The 16,937-nt window shown below is 32.6% G+C and overlaps 1 protein-coding gene across 1 annotated transcript in view; it reads left to right on the top strand.

Annotated features, from left to right (window-relative positions):
• Positions 1–16,937, top strand: part of CALCRL (calcitonin receptor-like) — a 117,319-nt gene that overhangs the window by 82,804 nt on the left and 17,578 nt on the right. The window contains exons 10-11 of the mRNA XM_008572988.1: positions 9,650–9,776; positions 15,394–15,547. Of these exons, the coding sequence (XP_008571210.1) occupies positions 9,650–9,776; positions 15,394–15,547 (281 nt within the window). The remainder of the gene's footprint in view (positions 1–9,649; positions 9,777–15,393; positions 15,548–16,937) is intronic.

Below are 16,937 nucleotides of genomic sequence, written 5' to 3'. Positions count from 1 at the left end.
TAAGCCTTGGGTTTTTTGTTTCTTTGTTTTTTATAATTGGTCATGATATTTTTAAAAACTACTGAGCAAAATAGACTCACATAGCACCTGGCATTTAGGAACCTCTCAAGAAATGGTAAGAGTTACTAAATTCGTCATTAGACACTATCAGTCATACAGGCACATAGACTGCATGCACTTATGTAGTCATCCAATATTACCCTTATACAGTAGTAATACTAGGTAAAAACTAAGTGTTATTGTGGAGCTACAAAGAGCCAGGGGAACACGGGAAGGAAAGCCTCTTGACTCACAGAATCAGAAGAGTCCTGAAGCGATATTCTCACTGAAAGAAATGTTTACATGATGGGTAGAATTTCAGCAGGTAGAATTGTAAACTATAAACAATGAACAGATTATCTAATCTATCACCTAATTTTACTTAATTCCTAAGTAATTAACTTACTTTCCCAGGGTTCCTCCCAATCTGTGTTTTTTCAATTTGGCTTAGTCATTTGATTTGACTTAATAAGCATCTTTTAAAAATGGAGAATCTGAACAGAATCAAAGCTACAAATTATTTTTATTTGTTATTATACATTCTCAGGACTCAGGTGAAACATGAGAAACCCTCTTCAAGGAAGACCCACGTATAGTATTGTAAATACTTTTTATATGTCTAGACATCATTGACATGAGAGTATGTTCTCTAGACAGGCAGAATTGGTCTCAGATCCCACCTTTTTCACTAGCCTGGAGCTAGTGCTTTTATTTCTCTAATCCTGTTTCACATCTTTATAATGCAGGTAACATTATCATGATAACATTATAATGTAGATAATCTACATCATAGATTTGTTNAAAAGATAGGCCAGAAGTTTGGTGTTGTCCTAAATATGGTACTCATATTTTACATATAAATAGACCTGTTGTTTAGAAAAAGAACAAGTTTTCTTTTTAATAAAGATCACTGTATGTAATAGATACTTATATTTGTTTGCTAAAATTTCAATTTTTTTTTTTAAATGTAGGATGCTATTTAGGCAAAACCTTGTTAAAGTAAATGAATGTGTTGCCAATATAAGAAATTTGTTTCTTGGCTTCCACATAAAAGACTAAAAAAGTTTTTAAATAATTACCTTTCTTATACATAAAGTTTATACCAAAAGGACAATTAACTGCTTATTTTCTATAGTGAACTAAACAAAAAAGGAATCTTTCAATGTTGACTTAGTATGACAAGTATGCACTTGAAATCAGGTATAAATTTTAATGGATAGTGTGAGACTGTGATTGAAGGAATGAAATATATTTAATTCTTACCATTACCACTTATTAATAGCATGGACTTAGCCTGATTCTGCTTTCAAGTAAGCCTTGGGTTTTTTGTTTCTTTGTTTTTTATAATTGGTCATGATATTTTTAAAAACTACTGAGCAAAATAGACTCACATAGCACCTGGCATTTAGGAACCTCTCAAGAAATGGTAAGAGTTACTAAATTCGTCATTAGACACTATCAGTCATACAGGCACATAGACTGCATGCACTTATGTAGTCATCCAATATTACCCTTATACAGTAGTAATACTAGGTAAAAACTAAGTGTTATTGTGGAGCTACAAAGAGCCAGGGGAACACGGGAAGGAAAGCCTCTTGACTCACAGAATCAGAAGAGTCCTGAAGCGATATTCTCACTGAAAGAAATGTTTACATGATGGGTAGAATTTCAGCAGGTAGAATTGTAAACTATAAACAATGAACGTAAGGGCTGAGATAACAGCAATATTATCAGTGAGATACAGTGTTAAGCAAGTGTTTGGTTCAGAAAATGTTATCTATCATTGGCATTGTTATCACCTTTTATTATTAGTTCATTAAAAGGTTTTAATACAGATTTTAGCCCTGGTAGGCATATTATACCAGTAGGATCTTTAAAAACACAATTCTTAGTTTTAGAAGCACCACATTTATAAAAAAAAAATTGTCATAATGTTTACATAGAAAAGTAAATAAACATTGAATTAACTTTTAACCAAATTAATAATATAATTATGTTAGAAAAACCTATGGTTAAGAAAATCAGTCAAAAGTAATGACTTTTTTTATGACCATGAAATACTATATAGCTTACTCTATACTTGAATCCATATTAAAGAATTTGTAGTCTTTGAAATTAGACACTCCTCATATATACTCATCAGAACTATCTACTGAAACAGGAAAAGTCACTAGAAGTAATGGAAAGATTTTCACAAAGTTAGCCCTGTGAGAACAGGAGTCATCTCTGCTTTGTTTCTTTATACATCCCAGGGCTTAACATAAGATCTTGCACATAGTGGGGCACTCAATAAATATCTGAAGAATAAAGACAAATTTCGAAGCTTACTTCTAGGACTGACTTTCTCATGTCTAATCTGTGACCTTCAAAAAGTCCCTTGAGCTTGTTTGGCCTTCATTGTCTCCATCAACAAAGAAAGGTGTTAGACTAAGACTCCTTAAAATTCTAATCAATAGAGGCATCCATGTAAAACAAGATGAGAAACTCTGCAGCTAGATAGGCGGAAGACCAGGACCACCTCAGAAAATGCTGAAATTGAATGGTTCATGAAGCATGTTCATGTCGAGTCAGGGGCAACAAAATTTATTAGCTTTCTTCTAACTAATTTGGAAACAGTTCCCAGAACAGCTGATGTTTCACATAAAATCATTGTGCGTGAAAAAAAATCTATAAACATATTCTTTCTGCTTAACTCGGTTCCTCATACTGCACTTAACCTTGCGTATTCTTTGGTAGAGGGAACTTGTTTTCCTCTCTGACAACTAATTTGGAAACAGTTCCCAGAACAGCTGATGTTTCACATAAAATCATTGTGCGTGAAAAAAAATCTATAAACATATCCTTTCTGCTTAACTCGTTTCCTCATACTGCACTTAACCTTGCGTATTCTTTGGTAGAGGGAACTTGTTTTCCTCTCTGATAATTGAGGGTCACTGATCCACCCTAATAAAAACCAAGAAGCATACAAAAAGTTGATTTAGGGTACTGTTTGTTATTGTTTATTAAGAGAGAGAAGAGAAAAGTCTACAACTCATCCATGCTTTAAATTAGAAACAGAAAACATGAAACACTAGTCACTAGATATACTTCAATTTTAGATTAGAGCCAAGTAAAGGCAAGAGTCAGAGTAAGAGATAAATAGAAAGGGAACAGAAAGGGAGGGGAAGAGAAAGAGACATAACTTTTGGGTTTGCCAAGCCCTAAGAGGCAATGACTCTTACTCATAATGATCCTTGAAAAAACAAAACAGAACCCTTTAGTTAAAAAAAGAATAAATAAATAAGGTTTACTGGAATTAGTTACAAATTATATTTTAATTACTGTTTAAAATCTGAGAGCATAGCAAACCTTGCTCTTGCTTTCAAACTAGACAAAAGTCTCCATCTTCGTGCATATAAAAGAGAGAGCATATAGCAACTGACTGTCTGACTCCCATTGAGGAAAAAAGTGTGTTTTTTCTTACTTTTCTTTTTTTGAAAGAATATCCTTGCTGACATTTCAGACACTGATTCCAAACAATTTTAAAACCAAGTTGCATATTTGCAACTATTTGTGTATAGACAATGATATCTTTTGTAGGTAGGTGCCATCAGTCCCAAGTAAGCTTCAGGAAAAAAATCTCTATCTAGTTGGTAGACCAAAGCATTCTTGACTTATTAAAATAACCCTTAAGTACTTGTATTTCTGATTGTCAGGACAAATAACCCAAATTCTCATTTTTTAGATCCTATCTGAATATATTTAATCAATACTGTGAACTTTTATCTCATTTTCTTTCTTCATGTTTCTCTTGAATTAGAGCAAATATAGTTTTTTCTTAAACTATGATTTTTCTCCTGAAAATTGTGCATGATTCAATCTTTAAATCAATTTTAAAAACAGCTGACTAGTTAAAGACAGGAAGCCTACAGAAAAAATCTTGCTTTAAAAATCATTCCGACTTACCTGTTTTGGCAAATCAGAACTTTCACTTAGATATTTTATTTAAAACCTGGAAAATGTGCACTGTCAGGGGTTTGAGAAGGACTGAGTTCAAATATAGTCATCTAGTGTTTCATGAATAGCGTACATCTCAGTGCCTACTCCAAATCATCCTTGTTTTCTTAACATTTTTAGCACCCTCATTCCTTGTAAATTTGCACTATGGTCCTGACATACATCCGATTCTGTTGTATACACCCTAGGCTTACTCCAGCTTAGCACTGGATATTGTTTACTAGGCTATAGTTTTCCTTATGACTTTTTTATTAGATCATACTCACTGAGGCTATATCCAAATTAATGAGTTTTAATCAATGTACTGAAAAATCCATCCCCTCACACTGAATGTAGTGAGAGCTGAAAACATTCCTATTTAGTAATGTTACTCTTGGTTGGAAACTTTTTAAATGTCCAGTGTAATTATATAACAAAATAATTGTATTTCCACATTAGAGTATTAGATTTAAATAAGAAAAAAGTAGTGTAAGAAGTAATGGGTTTATTTTCACACATACAAAAAAACCATTTCCCCTATAAGGTGATTGCTATTACTAGCTTATGGAGGAGAGTACCAGGTATGGAAATATAAGGTAAATACTGAATTAGAGAATTTGGACTTAGACAATAAACGTATTAATTAAAATTATAAATGCCTGTTAAAAGGTTACATATTTTCATGTCTGTTGATATTTTTGATAGATGTATAACTTCTTTATAACTGCATTTCATCCATTTTGCCTAAGCAAATTAAAACCTAAGTGCTATTTAAGCATACCCAAATTATCATGGGAATAGAATGACAATAAATTATTTTAACAAACCTGATGATCCATTTCTTGAAGTAAAAATTATATAGTTATTTGAATAGATTAAAACTTTGTAATTTGAAATAGAGAATAGATATTTAATAAAATTTTTCTCCCCAAAGTCATAATAAATTTTTCAATTTAGTTTTTCACTCTTGCAGAGATAGTTTATTTCCTTAGACTGTACCCATAGATATGACTATGAGGAGAAAGTAAAAGTAAACCCTTAAAACTGTAACATCTTTTTAGTATTTAGTAAAAACAAAAACCAGGAACAACTGGATACTAATTATGTTGCTAACGTTTGCTGATGGAACATTAAGATGTCAAAAACTGAGAAGGTCTTAAAGTGAAGAGGTGAAGATAATATGAAAAATAAGGAATATAACAAACAATTTTCCATTAATTGGCCAAAAGAAAAAAAAAGATGTAACACTACAGACTATGAGCTTCAGGATCAAAGAGTCATTCAGTAAATTATGCTCTTTGAATTTAATTTTCTTCGTTTATAGAATGGAAAACAACAGTGTGGACTTTTGCATAATGTTCTGACACGCTGTCTGTTCTTTTTGTCCCTCAAAACCTTTAAGCTGAGGACTTTGATTCCAGATATCTTTTCTGCTAGGGATACTTTTCTCCTCTGTCTTCTCTTGTTACAGTTGTATCTTGAATATTCCCCTCACCCTGGCCACAGTCTTTTTCTATCCCTTAATTTTGTTCTCATTTCTAAAAAGCACACACTACTATCTGGAATTACATTATTTAATTTATGTGTTTATTTACTGTCCACTGTAATGTGAATAACGTGAGATCAGAGTCTTGCTCTGTATTATTTACAACTGTTTCTCCAATATCTAGAAACAGTGCCCTATACCTTATCATGGATCCATAAACAGTAAGTAACTAAATGAATAATAAAGTAGACAAAAGCCATATTGCTTCCTCAAAAACTTCAACATTCAACAGAACTTTTAATAAGAGTATGACATTTAGCAATTTACCTCAATTTTATTAATGAATAATAATATTTTAAGGGGTTGTTAAATAAGATAATGTCTTTGAAGTGCCTGGGATATTCTAAAGACGTGGTTAATGGTGGCTGCTATTATTATAACTTTTACCTTTAGAAGGGTGTTTGTTTGTTTTTGGAGCACAAGAATCACAGGGATTCAGAGAGACTGTTTCTTTTCTCTTGGTTTCCTTTCCACTAGGAGACCAGGTAGAGCACTGGTATCAGAACAGTTCACAAACAGGAGGAAACCAGTGGCCACATGAAATGATCACGGCTGTTCTTATGCAGGCCTGCACTCCTATGTTATATTAAATACGCAGCCCCGAAAGACAAGAGCAAGAGAAGAGGGAACATGATGGAGGAAGAGGGACTTTCATTGAGTACCTTGTTTGAAACACTCATGCTCTTTCTAATCTGACCAAATGCACCTTCAGCTAATAGAGAGCTATTGATAGAGGTTGTATCTACTTCTTATCATACATAATTAGGTAATTTTATTGATGAAGGTTCCATTCAATAGACAAAAGACAGGCAAGTTGCTTATTCTTTTAATACATTTCTCTTTTTTTTACCTGTTGTTTTTGACAATGTTCAGATTGACATCAGCTTTCCTTTTGGATACAGGGATAGTATTTTCTTGGGAAAAGATCTGAGCAGTTAAGAATTAAATTAGATAAACTAGAATAAGAAAAGGGTATTTTGTAGACTGGGCTATTCTTATATTCCTTATATTCCCTCTTTCTATGACTCATTTTGCTCATGATTTGCATTGAGGAAAGTAGTTTGGAAATTTCTAGCTCATGTCAAAACCAAATGGAAAACAAAGGCTAAGTTTTTGTTCATGCTAGTGGTAGAACTATCAAGATGCTGCAGATTAATATTTGAGATCAGCATGATAGTGAACATGGTAATTTGGAGACAACTATGGGGAAGATTCCTTAGGAAGATAATTTAGGTTGTTTGATTTATCACCCTTCATCAAATGACAATTGTCTCTCTAATGTTAAATTCTTCTGTTTTGTAAGAAAAAAATGACAATTTCTTTACTGTTTTGCTGAATTACTTAAAGCCTATGTATTTTGTTTGTTTGTTTTGTTTTGACTGGTAAGGGATCACAACCCTCAGCATGGTGTCGTCTGGACCACGCTTAGCCAGTGTGCGCACCCCCCATCCCTATGTAGGATCCGAACCCACGGCCTCAGCGCTACCAGTGCCGCACTGTACCGAGTGAGCCACGGGGCCGGCCCTTAAAACATATGTATTTTAATATAGAGGCAGTTTTATATTACTGAGGTGAACCTTGATGCTATTTTAATATTTGTAACAGAAAACCATTAAAGAACTTGATTAAAATCAGCCATACGATAATTATGTTAAAAAATGATACCTAACTTAACATTGAGTGTTCATCATGGTTAGAAGTTACACTAAGCACTTGAAATGATTTGTCTCCTTTAACTTTCAAGCCACTCCCATGAAGTACAATTATTATCTCTAAATTACAGATGAGGAAACTGAGGATGAGAAGTCTTAAATAACTTGCCCAAAGTCATATTGTTAGTAGGTGGCAGAGGTCAGTTTCACTGTCCTGTTGTTCTTCAAAACACATTGGGAATTGCATGTACTGACTCAACACTACTTGTTTCTAATATTCCAAAGAGAATTGAAAAGACATGCTTACCTTATATATGAAATGTAATGGTTTTGTTGACAACATATGCACCAACTGCCTCTATGACTCTTCTTGCCAAAATTGGCTATTGAAATAGTGTTCTGAAATAACTATATGTAGACAATATGAAATGGAAACAATCCAGACCCACAAACTACATTTTCTATTCTATGGTTATGCTAGAACAGAAAAGGATATTATAAAATTTAAGAGAGGTTGGGTTTTTATATATATAAATGTTTTTTAAGCCTGTAAAATAATTGCTTTTGATATTTTGAATAAAAAAAATAACTACTTCAGAATTAGAGTAGGTAAAATTAGAGTAGGTTAACATTTTAAAAATACGTAAATATTTTAGGGTTTTATTTAAATAAACCATTTGTCTGCCAGTCACATATTTTTGGTTTTCATTTTCAAGTTGATTTTATTTGTACCAATCTACTCACAGTGTTCATGAATATGTTTAGAAGAAAACAGTAACATTGCTGGAAAAATCTGAGACATTTTTACCACCAGTGATAGAAACCATATGTCAGATAGCATTTGTCCACATTTATTTAAGTTGCACAGTGCCTGCAGTTAGAAGAAACTAAAGAGAAAGATTAATATTTTAGACTGTAGGACATATTTACACAACACGAAATGAAATGATGTGGCAATGGTCCAGTTTAATACAATTTGGATAGCTAAATTGGCTATGAGGGTTCCCAACACAGAAGTCTTTGGTTTGAGTTATGTAGGGTGAATTATTTGGGTTTACCCTATTATTTTAATAATTTTGTAAAACACTCAAAATAAATCTTTATATCTCTGTAACGAAATGATTTAAAGTATCTTCTTAAGTATTTGTTTGGTTTTGATATTAAATATTCTCCATTCCAAGTGGACTTTATTGTTATTTCAAAACTTTGTCCATAATGATGACGTTGGGTTTAAAAAAGGAAAACACGAGAAATGCAATACATCCTTTTTTAACATAGTAAAAGAAGTCTTTTGTGTGTGTGTGTGTGGCTATACTCACAATAATCAAGTCTTTAGAAGAGAATACATACCAGTAGCTCATTTTTAAGTTCTTACAATTTCTATTATTTTACAACCTTATTTAAAATAAACCTTTGAGTAAATGCTTCATGAAGGTGACAGTTGTTGAGTTTGTCCTTCAGTGTGGGTAAGGCAGTCATATATGGGCAATCCTCTTAGAATGGATGTGAATTCCATCTGAAGAGCAGCATCACTTATCACCAATGTCACCTTTTCCTGAAATCTACTTCTATAAACTCTGCACAGCCAGTTCTTCTCATTTGTTTTATACAAGAGGAACTGCAGTAAATGGTGATACTATTTTTATATCTTCTGTATGGTTGGGCCAGTTAGAAAAAAATTAGTGAAGCTGAACAAACCTCACTGATTGCTAAGTCTATATTTTTAACAATTCATCTATTCTAAATACATTATTATCTTTCTCAAAATTGTTCTACATACCAACAACAATTGCAGTCTACCGCTACAATAAAATACACAGTCCACATTAATGGAACGGTCTCCGTGGTGTAATGAAAAGAGCATTGTCTGTGTGAAAATCTGAATTTAGATTTAGACAAATCTAAAGTGTTCAAATTTATTAGCTGCATAATTTTTTGGTCATCTAACTTCATTGAATCCTAATTTCTGCATTTCCGTGGTGTAATGAAAAGAGCATTGTCTGTGTGAAAATCTGAATTTAGATTTAGACAAATCTAAAGTGTTTAAATTTATTAGCTGCATAATTTTTTGGTCATCTAACTTCATTGAATCCTAATTTCTGCATTTGCAGGATGAATAAAAATGTGACTATTGATCATGTTTAGAAAAAAACAGTAGAAATTTATGTAGAGGACTTGTATGGGCAAATTTCCTATTCTTTTGTATGTCTACCTCTATCTACTAAAGCAGCTAACTCATTTGCCTCTAGGTTTTAAGGAATTATAAGTTTTCCTTAATTAAGATTTTACAGTGAGTGAATCTTGGGGAGAAAAAACAATTCTTATAAAATTAGAACTGCTGTTAAGAATTTGTAATGTATCTTATTTGAATGACGATTAAGAAAAAATGTAGAAACATTTGATGATGTCAACACACTTTGTTTCTCTTGCCTTTCAGGAGCCTAAGTTGCCAAAGGATTACCTTGCACAAAAATCTGTTTTTCTCTTTCATTTGTAACTCTATTGTAACAATCATTCATCTCACTGCCGTGGCCAACAACCAGGCCTTAGTAGCCACAAATCCTGTAAGTAAAACAAAGTTGTACCCTTAGGTTCAAGGTGCAAGTGGGGAAGAAAGGGAAAAGGAGAGATGGGGGAAGGGTGTCCCGATATATACATTATGTGTGTAATTAAGTACACATATATGTATATTTTCAGGTCTGACATACAGAGAGTATATTTAGTTATATTCTAATCTAGAAAGGTAAGTATTGCTCAACATTCCCCAGCAGCGAACATCAAAGGGAGAAATACATTTCTTTGCTTCAATTATTTATGTATGTTACACATAACTTCACTTCATTTTATAGCTGTAGAGCCCTGTGGCTGATGGGGCATGGTTTATGACTATGTAACATTACTCAATCCATCTAAAAAATCAACCAAAAATCAACCAATCAACCGCAGTTAGTTAACTGTGTAGTTAGAAAAAAGAGTACATGAAAATGGGAAATTTAAATAAAATCATATTGTTGGCATCAGGCTGACTTTAAATAGTTAATAAAACCAGGAACAGAATGAATTATACATATTCCTGCAGAACCTTAAATTTTATTAACATAATATTTTAAAAAGATCTACCAAGTCATCATCATCTCAACAAACTTTTATAAATTGTTTCCTTACAGGCTATATTTTTAAAAACATGTTAAAGATTTACTTTTACTTATGTATATATTTTGTGTATGCTGTATATATATGGAAGCTACATTTAAATTAAAATATCTGTATACATATAAGTATATATTTAAATTTTTAAAATCATCTGCTTTTGTATTGTTTAGAATATGTACACTTAGTTTTGGGTATGGATTTGTGTGTTTGTGTGTGTATATAAAGTCTTTTCTTAAGAATTAAATTATCTAGTTACTGAATCAGGGAAGGGAAGAAATTTTTACCCAACAGGTCAATAAACAACACTCTCATATATGGTTAGTGTGTGTTTTTAGGGTACTAGCCAAAATTCTAAATTCCCTGCATTGTTTGGACATGTGCATCTGGATTGCTTAATCTTATATATGTTCTGCTCTAAAGTCACTGGGTTAGGAAACACACTGGGGTATAATTAGCAGTATAAATCTGGCCAACATCCTGCCATTTTAGAGTTAATTTCTCTAGGACATGGAGATTCAGAGTTTTGTCATAAAGCTGCAGAGCAGAAGACTCTAAATCTCATATTTATATACAAGGACATTTTGTTTAAAATACAAATTATTAATTGTAGTATAATTATTTTTAATTCTTTCTTAGAAAAATTTATTGTCTGCTTATATCACCAATGCCCTGCATAGACATAATTTTCTGAGAAATGCTCTATATTCTTTTATCATAATAGTTTATTTTTAAATGAAAACAAGAATTAGAAGCTCAATTAGATATGAATGTCTAAAAACTATATAGATAAAAATTTGAAGCTGAAGTCTATCATTTCCATATACAGAATATAGTTGAATAACTCATTTTTACCTTTGAGAGGACATTAATTGAGTGTTGTTTCACATAAATGTGCATTATTTAAAAATTAATGTTGTGCACATATGAACTTCCAAGATTAAACCAAGTAGATATAAACCAACCTGATTGGACCAATAATGAGCAATGAGATTGAAGCAGTAATCAGCAGCCTCCCAACAAAGAAAAGCACAGGACTGGGTGGCTTCGCGGCTGAATTCTACCAAATCTTTAAAGAAGAATTAATATGAATTCTTTTCAAACTATTCCAAAAATTTGAAACAGAAGCTATTCTCCCTAACTGTTACATAAGGCCAGCATCATCATGATACCAAAATCAGACAAAGATAAAACAAAAAAGAAAACTACAGGCCAACATCCTTGATGAACATAGACACAAAAAATCCTCAACAAAATATTAGTAAATAGAATGCAGCAGCACATCAAAAAAATTATACATCATGATCAAGTGAGATTCATCCCAGGGACATAAGGATGGTTTAACATATGCAAATCAATAAATGTGATTTACCACATCAACAAATTCAAAGGCAAAAACTATATACTTATCTTAATGAATGCAGAAAAAGCATGTGAAAAATTCAACATCCCTTCATGATAAAGACTCTCAACAAGCTAGGAATAGAAAGAAAATATCTCAAATGATAAAAGCCATATATAACAAACCCACTGCCAACATCATCCTGAATGAATAGGAACAAGACAAGGATGCACACTTTCACCATTTCTATTTAACATATTATTGGAAGTACTCGCTAGAGCAATTATGCAAGAGAAAGAAATAAAGGGCATCCAAATTGGAAAAGGCAGAATTAAATTGTCCCTGTTTGCAGATGACATGATCCTATACATATAAAAACCTAAAGACTCTACAGAGAAAACCTCCTAGAGCTGATAAATGAATTCAGTAAAGTTGCAGGAGATAAAATCAATATTTGGAAATTAGTAATATTTTTATACTCCAACAACAAACAGGCAGAAAAAGTAATCAAGAAAGCAAGCTAGTTTACAATAGCTAGGAATTAATTTAACCAAGGAGGTGAAAGATTTCTACAATGAGAACTACAAATCACTGCTGAAAGAAATTAAAGAGGACACAAAAAGATGGAAAGACATTCCATGCAAATGGATTGTAAGAATTAACATGAAAATGTCCATACAACGCAAAGCAATCTACGGATTCAATACAATCCCCATCAAAATACCAATGACATTCTTCACAGAAATGGAAAAATAATCTTAACATTCACATGGAACAACAAAGACCTCCAATAGCCAGAAAATCTTGAGCAAAAAAAATAATAATAATAAAGCCAGAGGCATTACACTACCTGACTTCAAATTATGCTACAAAACTATAGTAACCAAAACAGCATGGTATTGTCATAAAAAGAGACACATAGACCAATGGAACAGGATAGAGAACCTAGAAATCAATCCATGTACTTATAATCAACTGATCTTTGACACAGGCACCAAGAACATGCACTGCGGAAAGAACAGCCTGTTCAGTAAATGGTGCTGGGAAAACAGGACATCCATATATAGAAGAATGAAGTTTGGCTCACACCTCTCACCATATGACAAAATCAACTCAAAATGGATTAAACAGTTAAATATAAGACCTGAAACTATAAACCTCCTAGAAGGAGACCTAGGAGAAACATTTCAAGATGTAGGAGTGGGCAAAGACTTTATGAATAAGACTCTAAAAGCTGGGGCAACAAAAGAAAAAAATCAGCAAATGGAATTATGTATAACTAAAAAGGTTTAGCTTAGCAAAGGAAACAATCAACAGAGTGAAAAGACAGCCTATAGGATGGGAGAAAATATTTGCAAACTATACATCTGACAAGAGATTAATATCCAAAGGAACTCAAACAACTTCCCAGTAAAAAACAAATAATCCAATTAAAAAATGGACAAATGTACTGAATGGATATTTCTCAAAAGAAGATATACAAATGACCAATGGGTACATGAAAAAATGCTCAGCATCACTAAGCATCAGGGAGATGCAAATCAAAACTACATTGACATATCATCTCACCCAAGTTAGAGTGGCTATTACCAAAAAGACAGAGAATAACAAATGCTGTGGAAGATGCAGAGGAAGGGGAACACTTCTACAATCCTGGTGGGACTGTAAATTACTGTAGCCATTATGGAAAACAGTATGGAGTTTTCTCAGACAACTACAGATAGATATGTCATGTGATCTAGCAATCCCACTTCTGGGTATACACCCAAAGGAATGGAAATCATCATGTCAAAGAGATACCTGCACCCCCATGTTTTTTGCAGCTCTATTTATAATAGCTGAGATATGGAACCAACCTAAATGTCCAGCAATGTACAACTGGATAAGGAAAATGTGGAAAATATACACAATGGAATATTACTCAGCCACTAAAAAGAATGAAATTCTGCTATTTGCAGCAACATGGATGAGCTTGGAGAAAATTATGTTAAGTGAAATAAACCAGGCATAGAAAGAGAAATACTCTTCTTACTATAAGTGGGAGGGAGGGAGCAAGGGAGGGAGGGAGGGAGGAAGGGAGGAAGGAAGGAAGGAAACAATACATTGAACTTTCAAAAGGAGAGAACGTAACTGTGATTACTAGAGGTGGGAAAGGGGTAAGGAGAGGGGGTTAGTGAGAAATTAGCTGAGGATCACAAAGAATGATTATGTTTTGTAATGATGGATATACTAATTGTCCTTATTTGATCACCACATATTGTACACAGATATTGATATTCAACTCTGTAACTCAGAAATGTGTATAACCAGGGGGGAGCAGGGAGGGAATGGGGGAAGGGGAGAGACTGGACAAGGGGCATAAAGAATAATTATGATTTGTAACAATATATATGCTAGTAATATTGATTTGGCCAACATATCTCAATATTCAACACCCAAAATATGTATAATCGATTGACTCAACAAATAAATTTAAAAAAAAGAAATGTGTAACCAATTATATTTCAATGTAAAAAATAAATTAACGTCATGCATTCTGCAAATTATTTGCAGAATTGATAGGTTGTATAAATCCTTCAGTCAGGAGGCATTGTGTATAGTAGTGAAAACAAAATTGGAATTACTCATGGAGTAGCTTTAATGATATGTAAATATTAGCAAATCATTCAGCTTCTTCAGTATTCAGTTTTTAAATCTATAGAATATATGGCTAGTGATAATGCGTACTTCACAGAATTATTGTAAGAATTAAATGAAACAATGCACGTAAAGCTATTTTCAAGCTAACCCCTTTGAAAATATTATTTTTACTATTCTATGATAACCCAATATTTATTTCCCAGTGCATTTCCTTTCCAATATTTTTTGCAAAAAAAAAAAAAAATCAAAAATGAAAATTACCCCTAAATATTTATTGAGTTCCAAACTGGAAATTGGAGCTGATGGGAGTAATTGGTCATGTATTTCTGGGAGAGCTTTATATTTATTCCTCTTGGTAGGAGAGTAAACTGTATCTCTTACTCCTCTGTGTTTTCTTTACTGTATATTTGAACTTCTTTCTTCCTGCCTCTTTAAAAGTGGAGAAGATAAAGTGAAGTCCTCAGGAAAAGAGGAAGGAAAACCACAATTTTTTCTTCTTTTTACCTACATGAAACCCTCAAATTCCATATTTGGATAGGATAACATATGGAGTCATTAGATTGCTATTTAATAAGAAGTTGCACTGGTAGCATGTAGTATGCAAGGTTCTCCAAGTCTTTGGGCAGTTTTAATGAACTGATTTTAAGATTATTAAGATTCTTGCCAACAGAATGGAACAGTCAAGGGATTCATGATGACATAATTAAAATAGATGTAAATAGATGTAAAGTCATTCATGTGTGAAACTTTTATACTTATGATTACATAATAATCAAAACACATTAGGCGAATACACACCCACTATATGAAGATTTGACATTTGTACATTTTTCCAGGAAATATGCCGTTATGAATCTTTGGCGTCTGTGGCTGAAAACTTTAGGGGCACCATTAGATAGGTATGAAGACTGGCATTTAACAAATCTGAATCACTGGTGTATAAGATTTTGTGTAGAGGAGAGAAAAGTTCATGTTTGCTGAGCTAGACTATTGCTTTATATGTGAATTCATAATCAACTAAGTATTAATTGCTTTCTTTTGTCTCACAGGTAAGTTGCAAAGTGTCCCAGTTCATTCATCTTTACCTGATGGGCTGCAATTACTTTTGGATGCTTTGTGAGGGCATTTACCTACACACTCTCATCGTGGTGGCTGTGTTTGCAGAGAAGCAACACTTGATGTGGTATTATTTTCTTGGCTGGGGTAGGTACCATTATACACATCAGCTGATTCAACTGAAGAAAACTGATGAGAGGTTCCTTGGTAATAAAAATACACTTAATCATTTTAAGAGAATATCAAATTACTAACTTTTTATATTGCTGCAAATTGAAATATTTAAAGCAAAATATCTCTGACTCATTCATTATTTTCAGTAGTCACAGGTCAATTAATAATACAATGTCTTTTTTTCTATTCAATATTTTCGTGAATAGTGTACCTTAGTTGAATATGTAGTAACTAGAGCAATGAAATTAGAGTCATGAACCTGGGATATTGTCTTTGCACTGTTCTGAATGTTCTTTTTGGTCATGTGTAAAATGATGGCATTTGGTATAACCACCTTTAAAGTTCCATTCTAAAAATATTCATTTAAAAAATATTGTCATTTTATGATGAGTGAAGGGATCAGTAATTGAATAAAGGCATGCAAAAGATCTTTTATTTCTACAAAATTTCCTGGCATGGTTTTATTCACAAAGAAAACAGTGATATACTTCTGGCAATTTAAAAAATAACTGGAATGATGCAAAATATAAAATGCAGAAAATAAATTCAATAGTAATAGTTTCCAGAAACAAAACTGAAATTATACAGGTAATTATCTATCATCAACTTATCTGAATATCTGTCTCTCTATCTGCCTGTCTAAGATAGTGAGATACAGATACAGGTATATAGAGGTATGTAGATACATACACACACAATCTTTAATATATTCTGGTTGTCTTTGTAAAGCATTTATTTGTTTTATGTTTGAAAAATATGACTTTGAATGTTCGAACATATAAAATTTATGACACATAGACCATCTTTTAATTTTCATTCTCTTCTTCATAATGACTTACTATTAATCAGTCTCTCATAGTGGAGATTCTCATCAGTTTCAGCTTCTTCCTACACTTGATAATCTACCAAATATTGACCAATTTCATCTCACAGAAAGCATATAAATGCTGAATTTCCTTAAGCCTTGGGGCTCAGGCAATATGTTTATGGAGTTAAGTTCTGCACTCAACTGATTCAAAATAGAATATTAGAAGAAAATGTACACACAGGAACACAAAAATAAATACCTAACAGTTTATCATATTTATTGTTTGACTATATAGATAATATTTATTCAGTAAATATATGGTGGCCAATAAGTATGTGAAAAATGCTCAACATCAGTAGTGATCAGGGAAATGCAAATCAAAACCAAGGTGAAATATTACTGCACCCCAGTTAGAATGGCTGTTATCAAAAAGACAAAAAATAAGTAATGCTGAAAAGGATGTGGAAAAAGGGAAATGCTTATACATTGTTGGTGGGAATGTCAATTAATACAGCTATTCTGAAAAACAGTATGGAGGATCCTCAAAAAAAAAAA

This window comes from Galeopterus variegatus, unplaced genomic scaffold, assembly GCF_000696425.1.
Source record: "Galeopterus variegatus unplaced genomic scaffold, G_variegatus-3.0.2 Scaffold861, whole genome shotgun sequence".
Taxonomy (NCBI): domain Eukaryota; kingdom Metazoa; phylum Chordata; class Mammalia; order Dermoptera; family Cynocephalidae; genus Galeopterus; species Galeopterus variegatus.
Note: the sequence above shows the minus strand (reverse complement) of the source record. Positions and strands in the feature narration are given on the sequence as shown.